Below are 12210 nucleotides of genomic sequence, written 5' to 3'. Positions count from 1 at the left end.
CTGCATGATGTGTAAAACTAAACTCATCATAATAGTTAGAACCTCAAAGGTTCTAAAGTTCTTTTTCTACCTAATTTTAAACAAGTCATGGTTGCTGTTAGATTTTGACACTTTGGATTATGGAGTCTGGATTACTTGAACAAAATCATATTAATGTCTAGTGTGAGTTATTCGGGTTAAAACTGGTTTACTCAAAACTGTAGTCATTGGTGCATTTAGAGTTGCCGTTGTAAAGTTCCATCAGCTACAAAGTAATACTTGTTGAAAGATTCTTATTAAAGATCTAGAACTTCTGAAAGAACAAAAAATATATATAAGGATTTTTTTTGTATGTACTATATTATTTTTGTTAATGTTGTATTTTCCAGCTAGGAAGAGTTAATAGAAGGCAAAAAGGTTTTCCTTTAAAAATATCAAGTTTATTTGTGATTGATTTTTTTTTTGGCGTCTTGTTTTCATTCTTGCATGCTATCCCTTCATGCTCTGTATATTTTGTAGCTGTTTTTGACTACAAAATTTTACCATATGCAAAACAGCGAGCATGATAGATAGACCAAAAGTGTGCACAGTTGTATCTTTATTATTTTTCACACCGACAATCAGATGATGGTCTGATTGATATTCAATCACTATACATCATTGGCCCTGATGATATATTGCCAGTCGTATCCTCTGACTTTTATGATGAGCAGTAATAAGGGAGATTTGTTAGTAGCGTATAAACACAGTACGTCTAGCCTGCACTTCTTGTCCTTCACACTAAGTGTCATGTGGATCTCAAATCTTTTTGCCAAAGACTTTTTGTAAAGTTTTAAAGTACTTTTGAGGACAAAATAAAATGTGTTGTAATTGAAAATGAAAACTGTTTTCAACAACAGCTTGAATTTACATAGAACCTTTATGTAGCAAACATCCCCAAAAGTGCTTCACTGGAGGATTATTGAACAATATTTGACACTGAATACACACATAAGGAGATATGTGGACAGAAGAGTCAAATGATTCATCAAGTTGGTCAAGCAATTTGAGTGTTCGGGGGAGAGAAAGACTTCAGGGAGGATGACATTGCAATTTATTAAAGATGAGAAATAATCTTAAAATACTGAGCTCTTCAGACCTGCAATTCTTACCTCCAGTATCATATTCTTGTTTGCAAAGTTTTCTCACCAAACAAAAACAAATATTATGGCCCTCATTCTTGTACTGGTTCTGGTAGCTAGTGCCAGTCTTCTGACATTTCCCCACATCTTAGCAAATCATTTCTACTTAAATAATCATCGAATACCCTCTTGAATGCGTCAATTCGGCTGCCTCCACTGAGGACCAAACCCCCTGTTTGTTTAGAAGGAGGTTTATATATTAGTGAATGATGATTTGCTGTCAAAAATAGAAGTGAAACTAATAGCACACACTATTATTGATCCCCAAATCCTCTGGGGACAGGAATGCTGTTAAACATAGGAATTCCAAAGTTGATGTCCAGGTGCACCTCTCTCCTAAAGTTGCTAAAGAAAATTGGATCTAGTCAAAAGTATACCAGAATCCTATTTTAGAGCTATTTAAGTTTTCTACACTATTCAATTGAACTTGTATTAACTGTGATTTTAGCCATACGCCAGTAGTTCATAAAAACCAAAGGAACTATAGATGCTGTAACTCTGAAACAAAACCGGAAGTTGATGGAAAAGCTCAGCAAATCTGGCAACATCTGTGAAGAAAGATCAGAGTTAATATTTTAAGTCTGGTGATGCTTCCCCAGAGCTGATGGTAGTTAGGAAAGTGTTGGTTTACATACAGAAGATAAGCTGGGGAAAGGGTGTTAGGAGTAAACGATAAATGGGGATAGTGCCCAAAGAGAGAGTAGAACAGTTGGAGAAACAAAGGGAGTTGATAATGATATGGGTAGGAGGGTGAATAGCTATTGACGGAGGCTATTAGTGACTAACATTAGGTGATGTGTCATGGCAAGCTATGTGATAACAAGGTCTGGTGTGTGGGATGGGGGCTAGGACATTGGTGGTGGTGGGGGGGGGGGGGGGGGGGGGGGGGGGGGGGGGCGCGGGGGGGTTGGTGGTTCAGGCCCTAAAGCTATTTAATTGATATTGAGTCCAGAGGGCTGCAGGGTCCCCAAGCAGAAAATGAGGTGTTGTTCTTCCAGCTTGAGCTGAGCTTTACTGGAACACTGCAGCAAGTCTGAGATAAAGATGTTGACCACAGAACAGAGTGGTGTGTTAAAATGGCAGGCAACTGGAAGCTCGGAGTCTTTTTTGCAGGCAGAATGTAGATATCCTGTGAAATGGTTATCCAGTGTACACTTCATTTCTCCAATGTAGAGGAAACCACACTGTGAGCAGCAAATGCAGTCAACTAGATTGTGGGAAGTGCAGGTAAAGTGCTGCTCACTTGGAAGGTATATTTGGGCCCTTGGATACTCGGGGGAGGAGATAAATGGGCAGGTGTTACAACTTTGCAGTTGCAGGGGAAGGTGCCACAGAGGTATTGGGAGTGAAGGAAGAAAGGACCAGGATATCCTGCCAAAGGTGGCAAGGAAATGGAGGAGGGGTTTAGGTGTCTGATGGTGGCATTTAGCTGGAGATGGCAGAAATGGTGGTTGATGTGGATGCTGGTGAGATGGTAGGTAAGTATAAGAGAAGTCCTTTTGCTGTTGATGCAAGGAAGAAAAGGGGTGAAGCAGAAGTGAGGGAGATGGGTCAGACTGCTGGGGAAGAAGATCAACAAGGAAGCCTCTGAAATGTCAAAGTTGGCCTCATCAGAACAAAAACTATGGAGATGGCGGAACTGAGAGAATGGAATGGAGTCTTTACAAGAAGCAGGATGCGAGGATATATAATCCAGGTAGCTGTGGGAATCAGTGGGTTTATAATGGATATTAATGGCCAGTGTATCCCCAGAAATGTCAAAGAAGCGAGGATTCAGAGATAGACGAGATAAAAGTGACGGCGGGGTGGAAGTTGAAAGTGAAATCAATTAACCTTTCCAATTCCGGATGAGAGAGGGAAGCAGCACCGATGATAACATCTATATAGCAGAGGAGTTGTGGGTGGGGGCTGGGATAGGACTGGAACAAGGAATGTTCCACATATCCCACAAAGGCTGGCATAACCGGGGACCATGTGGGTACAATGGCCGCCCCTCTGACCTGAAAAAATTAGGGGAGTTAAAAGCGAAGTTGTTGAAAGTGAGGACGAGCTCAGCCAAAAGGAGGAGGGTGGTAGTAAGTGGGTACGGTTCACATTTCTGCTCCCTGAAGAAGTGCAGAGCCCTAAGACCATCCTGATGGGGGATGGACGTGTAAAGGGATTGCATGTCCGTGGTAAAGAAGAGGCATCTGGAGCCTATAAACTAGAAAGTCCAAAACTAGCGTAAAGCATCAGAGGAATCACAGATGTATGTGGGCAGGGACTGGACCAGGGGAGAAAAGACTGAGTCAAGGTAGAAAGAGATGAGTTCTGTGGGGCACGAGCAGCCAAAAACAATGGTTCTGCCTGGACAGTCCTGTTTGTGGATTTTCAGAAGGAGGTAGAAGCGAGCTGAGGGGGGCTGGGGGTTATCAGCTTGGAGGCAGTAGGGGCAAGATCAACAGATGAAATGAGGTCAGTGACTGTAGTTGATACAGTTGTCTGATGTGCCATGATGGGGGTCATGGCCCGAAGAGGAGATAAGAGGAGGTATCTGAGAGCTGGTCACAGGGAGGGGTCCCGGTGGAGGGAGAGTATTGGAGCTGAGTGAAGGGATCTGTGGGACAAGGAGAGGATTCTTGTCCAAAGAAATAGGCAGGAAGGCGAAGATGGCGGAATAAGAGCTCGACATCATGTTATGCCCGAAATCTTTAAGGTGGGGACACAGAGGGATAAAGCTTTTTTGTCGAAGGTGGCAAGGAAATTGCTAGCTGTCACCCAGATGCAAATCTTTTCCTTTTTTAAAAGAAACCGAAAGAAAGGCAATGCTTTGAAATATATAAATCAATAGCTTCAACAATAGAGTCACTTTACTGAGAATGGGGTCTTTAGTCTTAAGCATTAGTTGTTGTTGAATATTTTTCCATTCAACACAAATCTTTGTTGAGTACAGAATCTTCAGCATCGGAGAGCGAAAGGTTGGGAGGGATGGTGAATACCTGACAAGAGATGGTTTGGGAGAGGGAACAGGAGGGAAAGGAGGTTCCAGAGGACCATAGGTATCTCAAAGGTGTTGTGGCTTATGGGCCTTGATGCCTTAAAGGAAAGGAAAAGAAAAGGTTCCTGGTTAGCACGGTGAATGAGCCGGAGGATGAAATGGAATAGTGGTGCAGCCCTGAGGCAGCGTGTAACGATGCTGTTGGAGAAAGAGTTGCATAGCAACTTTCATGTTGCAGTTGTATAAGACTCTGGTGAGGCCTCATCTGGAGTATTGTGTGCAGTTTTGGTCGCCATACTATAGGAAGGATGTGGAAGCTTTAGAACGAGTGCAGAGGAGGTTTACCAGGATGTTGCCTGGAATGGTAGGAAAATCTTATGAGGAAAGGCTGAGGCACTTGGGGCTGTTCTCATTGGAGAAGAGAAGGTTTAGGGGAGATCTGATAGAAGTGTATAAGATGATTAGGGGTTTAGATAGGGTAGATACTAAGAACTTTTTACCGCTAATGGAGCCAGGTATTACTAGGGGACATAGCTTTAAATTAAGGGATGGTAGGTATAGGACAGATGTTAGGGGTAGATTCTTCACACAGCGGGTTGTGAGTTCATGGAATGCCCTGCCCGTATCAGTGGTGAACTCTCCTTCTTTATGGTCATTTAAGCGGGCATTGGATAGGCATTTGGAAGTTATTGGGCTAGTATAGGTTAGGTAGGATTCGGTCGGCGCAACATCGAGGGCCGAAGGGCCTGTACTGCGCTGTATCCTTCTATGTTCTATGTTCTATAGCACTGAGTGTGGATCTCTAGATGCAGTGAGAGCACGAACATTGAACATTACAGAGATACCTGTGATCCCAGGTGGATTCAAAGCAGGAGGGATGAAACTTCAGTTGGAATACACGTCAGGTGAGTCTGTCAGAGGCAGTGACCGAAGAATGTGTGAATGAGTTTAAGCAAATGCCTGGTCAAACATGAAAAGTGACAATGAAATTAATATCAGTGGACAAGAGCAAAAATTGGAATGGAAAATGCTGTTCATTGTTAGTAATGATCCTACTAACAGTTCATTGTCGCTAATTAACCTTTCAAGTATTATGAATATAGAATCACATTTTTTCATACTCAAACTATATTAGGTATTTTAAAAATGAGGCATGTTTTTCTTTTCAATCGCTCTGAATTCAGTCTTTCTTACTCCCTTTATTTCTCTTTCTATGCCCATTCTGATGTTCAGTTTATTTGTTCTAATTTACACTTCTTTCTCAGTCCTTTTATGTTAATTTCACAATACTTCAATTTTATTGGTTTTAGAATTACGTACTACTTATTTCATTCACTTGGACCCCAGATGCTGAGTTTCCCATGTGTTATTGCCAGCTGTCACACAGATGCAAATCTTTTCCTTTATAAAAAGAAACCAAAAGAAAGGCAATACTTTGAAATATATAAATCAATAACGTCAACAATAGAATCACTTTACTGAAAATGGGGTCTTTAGTCTTAAGCATTAGTTGTTGTTGAATATTTTTCCATTCAACACAAATTCAGTTTATTTTGAAAGGTATCTCACTTTTACATTGCACAAATTTGATGTCGTAATGAGCACAGATTATAGTCCGCACATCTGTTGGAATCAAGGACACAATGTGGATTCTATATCTGAAGTAATTTCACTTGGATTTCTGAAAACTTAATATTGTTTGGCAAAGTGTTGACTGAGAGAACTGACTACAATAATGCTATGCATTCTATCCTTTCAATTGTCAGTTGTTTGGAGAAAAAGATTTGAACTCTAAATGTTCATGGTTGCAAGTCAGTCACTGATTGAAAGGGAGCATTTAGTCATAATCATTGAGATGTACAGCATGGAAACAGACCCTTTGGTCCAACTCGTCCATGCTGACCAGATATCCAACCCAATCTAGTTCCATCTGCCAGCACCTGGCCCATATCCTTCCAAACCCTTCCTATTCATATATCCATCCAAATGTTTCTTAAATGTTGCAGTTGTACCAGCCTCCATCACTTCCTCTGACATTTCATTCCATGCCCGTACCACCCTCTGTGTGGAAAAAGTTGCCCCTTAGGTCTCTTTTATATCTTCCCCCCTCACCCTAAACCTATGCCCTCTCGTTCTGGATTCCCCGACCCCAGGAAAAAGACTTTGCCTATTTACCTTATCCATGCCCCTCATAATTTTGTAAACCTCTATAAGGTCACCCCTCCAACACTCCAGGGAAAACAGGCCCAGCCTGTTCAGCCTCTCCCTGTAGCTCAAATCCTCCAACCCAGGCAACATTCTTGTCAATCTTTTCTGAACCCTTTCAAGTTTCACAACATCTTTCTGATAGGAAGGAGACCAAATTTGCACGCAATATTCCAACTGTGGCCTAATCAATGTTCTATACAGCCGCAACATGACCTCCCAACTCCTGTACTCAATACTCTGACTAATAAAAGAAAGCATACCAAACGCCTTCTTCACTATCCTATCTACCTGCGACTCCACTTTCGAGGAGCTATGAACCTGCACTCCAAGGTCTCTTTGTTCAGCAGCACTCTCTAGAACCTTTATCATTAAGTGTATAAGTCCTACTAAGATTTACTTTCCCAAAATGCAGCACCTCGCATTTATCTGAATTAAACTCCATCTGCCACTTCTTAGCCCATTGGCCCATCTGGTCAGGATCCTGTTTCATCTGAGGTTTGATGAAATGAATTCATTCACAACTTGAAGCAATTGTAATTTTGTTGGTAACGAAAGGCCTAATGGCAGGTCAAGGCAGAATCTATTTTTGTATTATACCTCACAGAATTAAGTCATTAAGTCATGAGTCATTGACTTTGGATAATCTTAGCAACTTAGCTTTCAAAGTTCAAGAAGGTTGACCAGTTTAATTTTTGCCATCCCATCTTCTAACGTAAATGGGACAAACTGAGTCAAAAATCATAAAAAGAAAGCTTCTTACTGCCTCCTTACTTGTACTGTATCGCTGCCAATTTTGAGGCTTGAAGTGAGCATACATTTTTGCTAGAAACAGGTGGTAGTCTCTCATTCTTGTAAAATGGGATTCCAGGATACAGATGTAATTCCAATGCTACTTTAATGGACTAATACAATGCTTACCAAATACAGATCTTTTCTGCAGCCCCAAGCACCAAGTGAGCAGTGTCCATTGAAGGGCTTTCTGGCAGGCTTAAGGAAAAATGCTTGGAATGTTCAACACATTATCATTATTCACGCACATTCTTAAAAATTCCCAAATTTTGACTTAACTGCCCATTTTTCAAACACATTAGACCAATTCTTGAAGTACATCTTACAGTTATCTGAAAACTCATATTGCATATATTTCAATGATGCAGTGCTCAGAATACTTTGAGCAGTCTTCAGAGTTTATGTTGCATTATTGCAGTTATTTCTATTGATGTTAAGTACTCAAGAATACTAGATTATCAACTGTATTAATGCCAATTTGGTTGCATATTATGCAGACTTCATGAAGTCATACTTAATACTGTTTCACCTTGTATGAGAACAGTAGGAGAGAACACAGCCAGCACTCATAGTGGGATAAGTTCAAAACTAAACTGTAGAAACGTTTCAATGGTCATTCTGTGGGAGAGACTAAAATAAAAACAAAGTGCTGGAGAAACTCAGGCCAGGCATTACCTATGGAAAGGGAAACAGAGTTACCATTCTGTGGAAAAGAATCATGTTTGACTTGAAACATTCACTCTAATTCTGTCTCCACAGATGCTGCCAGACCTGCAGAGTTTCTTCAGCAAGTGTTTGCTTCATATTTCCAGCATCTACAGTAAATTGCTTTTGCTATGGGGCGGACTTGCTAGGGCACCTCTGAGAAGCAGAACAGTTCACTCAATCCTAACTTAGTAATTTATTTCAGAAATTAACATTGTGGTAGAGAATGTGTGTAGTTTTAAGACATGGCATGTGGTAAGTGTAACATGCTGGAGAGGAGGAAGGTGACTTTGGACCTAGTGACTCTTCAAGGGAATTTTCTTCATGTCCTTATGGATGAGCTAGAGACCACATGATAGAGTCCATTGTCACAACAGTGTTATTACAATAAAATAACAGTAATAGAACTGAATTTTACAACTGCCAGGAAGAAGGGAAACTTAGTCATTGATATTTTTTCAAGTATTAAATCCTTCCATTCCTAAAATTTCCAGTCCAAAGTAATTGGAGAGTGTTCAAAGATTCTGATCATAACTATGTTAAAGAGGGAAGCTCTGTTTTACTATACTTCCCCCTGATTTTATAATTCTGTGCCACATGCATCATTTATATCAATGGTTAGGGTTTGGTCTGCATGTATTAAAGGAGTATGCCTCTCTTAAATTAAACACTTAAGAGTTTTTGAGAGGAAGAAAAGGAGCTAAATGATATGTTCTTGGTAAGCTTAAGTCATCTAAGAATTATCAACTTGAAAATAACGCATACGATTAATTATTTAACTTTCCTTACATGATATATATTTATATTCATTTGCACAAGTATCTCTCACCTGTTTAGCTGGAAAGATTTTTGTTTATAATCATCATCATCATCATCATCATCTGTCAGCTAAAAGCTTCAGCCACCTGAATTAGTACAAGGGAGGTTGGTGTCAATTTATTTTCTGTAAAAATAGGCCTGAAAACTGGACAGTTTAAATCCAAAATTTCGCTACCCAATTTATACCTATGCTTCCCAGCACCAGAAATAGCAAATGAGTTACGCAGTGAATATTGAAGAATTCTATGTAGCTGTCATGGATTTTACGGAGGGTAATTGTTGAAGCTCCTTTCTTTTATGCAGTTCAATTCCATGAATATTGTAATAAAGTCTGAACTGATTTAATTACAAAATTGTTTGTAAGATTGTTAAATCATGTATTTGTTGTAATACATTATGTCTGTTTCATTCTTGCAGTCGTTGGGTCAGACTTTTGTTTGGACGAGAATTTCCTCTTCAGGATCTCTTGGTGATCTGGGATACTTTGTTTGCTGACAGTGTTACTCTGGATTTAGTTGACTATATTTTTGTTGCAATGCTGCTATACATAAGAGATATTTGTAAGTATATACATACATAAGTTACATTCTTATTGCTTAGTTTCAAAGATTTTCTTTAAAAGGTCTCACTTTATGTTGAGATTAAAAAAAACACAAAGGTACTTTTTTTTAAAAAAGTACTATGTAAATAATTGGAATTGATATTGCATTATGTTGAAACATAATTTGTCTAGTTTTGAGTTTTTGACTACTACAGAAAAAAAAATTGGGGGCCATTACCTACTCTTTAAATGAGGTTTTCCACACCAGAGTGTACTTTTACAATTTACAAGTGAAGACTGAGATGATTAATAATATACTAACAGTCTTGTTTCCCAAAGGTGTGAACATTAACAGTTTGCCTTGTAGTCAATGAAGATCTCTCATTTAGAAGTCTGTACTTCTGGGATTAGACAGCAAGTATCTAGAACAGCTTCCTTTTTGGCTATGAATTGACAGAATTTTTAAAATATCAGGTACCTTTGAGGCTGCATATAAGGCAAGGTGCTTCAAATGGGAATCTTTAAGGCCTATCAATGAGACAGAATGGTTAGAAATACTGGAAGACTGTTTTGTTCAAGTTATTTGGTCCACTAATGTTGAGAAAGGTGCTTTACTATATATTATAATGCAAAGATAAGTTGGGCTGATTGACTTAAGAGACCATACCCAACAGATATTCTAAATGTTCACATCACTTTCGAACAAAGCACCTTACTGATTCATATGCTGCCTGATTTTAACCATTGTCTTACTGGTTCACCTTTGGAAAAGTTTGAGTGGCACAAGCAAAAGACATGAATATCTAGGTCAGGCCACATGGGATATTATTATTGAATCTTATTATGCCAAAGTTAAAACATATTTAAAAGTAAGAATTTTCAACTATATAAGACAGCAGTCAATGCCATGCCACTGGATCCAAAAGGTTGATGTTGTATACTCAAATTTGAACCAGTAAGAATATTGGGTATAGTAAAACACACACTTTGGTATGTGGAAGCCTGCCACCTTGTGACTAAAACATAATTCCAACTTAACTCAAATAATTTTGCCCCGTATCGTAGCCATTAAAAATGTAACATAGCTTTTGACTGTTTTGTACACATTCTTGGAGGATGAGCTGGAAAACAGACCTTAAAGATTGATATCTTACTGATTTAATTATATTACTTGAGGCATTTTTTTCTATTTACAAAGAGTCCAGATGTTTAGTAGATTAAGTATCAAACCATTGTCCTGACCAATTCAATTGCTGTTTTATTAATGTTGCTTTAAAATGTCAAGATCGTAAGTAAACTATAATCATTTAAGTTTAGTAAAGATGCAGTGCTATGTAGTTTGCTGTTCAGATAACACTAACTTGCATTATTAATGTACCATGTGTTTTTGGCTTTAATGACTTTCACAAAAAGTACAGTAAATGGTCACAAGAGAACAAAAGTATTATGGAAGAGTGAGCATGATAAGCGAGTGCTTCACAAATGAAACCAGATGTATGAAATTACAAGCTGTCGGATCAAAAAGGAAATGAAGATGATGAAGTAGTTCTCACTATAAAATATAATTGTTTGTTTCAATCACATTCAAGATTTTTGCTCATAATCATTAAATGTCCAGACTTTCCTTGACTACTAGCATACTACTACTGTTAGTTAAGAGGTTAGGATACATAAAATTAGAATACATATTATTTATTTCTCTTTTTAAATAGATTTAACATAGCACATATTCCATTACTGAAACATTGTCAGACACTTTACCGAATGTCTAAAATAAATGGATTGAATAATCCTGAGATTATTGCAAAAAGGTATATGATCCATCGGGTTAATATTTGGTTCCATATTACATTGATTTATCTCTTACTGTTAAAATTTGTATTATTTTTAAGTATTTTAGTTTTTCAAACATTTCTTGGTGAACACATTCTGTCATTGAAGTGACATTTGTGTGATGAAATTATGCAGAATGTCTTGCTGATTCTCTGGCCAAACATAATTGATGGACAAATGCCTTGTAGAGTACTATTCATCTTGCTTCCAAAATTTTCCCATCAGCTGTAGTTATTAAAGATCTGTTTGTGTGTGTGTGTGTGTGTGTGTGTATACATATTTATTTAAATAAAACTGTCATACTGTTTTGTGTTTTTTTTAACCTTCTTTAGTAATTGCGAGTAACTATCAAACCTGCCTTCGATTGCTTCTCCATTATCCATCTGTAGATGATGTGCACTCCTTAATTCAGAAAGCACTCTTCTTACGAGATCCAAAGGTAATACACTATTCTTTGAGGTGTGTTCTTATATTAAAAAGAAATGTTTATAATTACACTGCTTATTGATACTCTCTGAAATTCTGATGTTTCAGGCACTCATTTTAAATGATAAATTATGTAACATTAAAATGTCTATTACTCATGAAATAAAGTTACTCATGAAGTTAACTAAGATGCAAAATTCCTGATTCCACGTTTCAAACATGAGAGTTGCAACTATTTTTAGGATTGAACATTTTGGTACAATGCAACAGATTGTAGAATTATAAACTTACGTACTTCAAAGTAATAAGGAAATTAGTGTTAAGATTCAGCATTTAAAGAACCCTAGACAAAGAAATATCTATATTGGAATATATGTAACTATATCTATGGTGCATTCTATGAAGATGGGTCAATTAATGGAAAAACAGAACACTGTTGTATTTTCTGCTGTATGATTTGGTTCAACCATGGTCATTTGCTACCTCTATAAATGATAGAAAATGTTCTGAATTATTATACATTTGAGGGCACATCTGTAACCAGAGGGGTAATAATTCATCAATTATAGCCTCTGAACTGCAGTCAATATTTGTTTTATTATACCCATGAGCTAAATTTATTTTTCAAATGGGAAATGTTTTCACCCATTTTGAATGGTTAATAGCCTGTGCTTTGTGGTCTGTTCATCGAAGATTATTACCTGCTGCCATCAGTTATTTGCCAGGAGTTAAGACATTTTAGATTGTGTATT

General features: G+C 38.0%; 1 protein-coding gene across 12 annotated transcripts in view; it reads left to right on the top strand.

Moving 5' to 3' along the window:
* Nucleotides 1–12210, top strand: part of tbc1d5 (TBC1 domain family, member 5) — a 518645-nt gene that overhangs the window by 357469 nt on the left and 148966 nt on the right. For all 12 annotated transcript variants that reach the window (XM_060824884.1, XM_060824877.1, XM_060824878.1 and 9 more), the window contains 2 exons: nucleotides 9076–9218; nucleotides 11365–11471. In XM_060824884.1, the coding sequence (XP_060680867.1) occupies nucleotides 9076–9218; nucleotides 11365–11471 (250 nt within the window). The remainder of the gene's footprint in view (nucleotides 1–9075; nucleotides 9219–11364; nucleotides 11472–12210) is intronic.

This window comes from Hemiscyllium ocellatum, chromosome 5 (genome assembly GCF_020745735.1).
Source record: "Hemiscyllium ocellatum isolate sHemOce1 chromosome 5, sHemOce1.pat.X.cur, whole genome shotgun sequence".
In the NCBI taxonomy this organism is placed as follows: domain Eukaryota; kingdom Metazoa; phylum Chordata; class Chondrichthyes; order Orectolobiformes; family Hemiscylliidae; genus Hemiscyllium; species Hemiscyllium ocellatum.
This window is presented reverse-complemented; position numbering and strand designations above follow the sequence as displayed.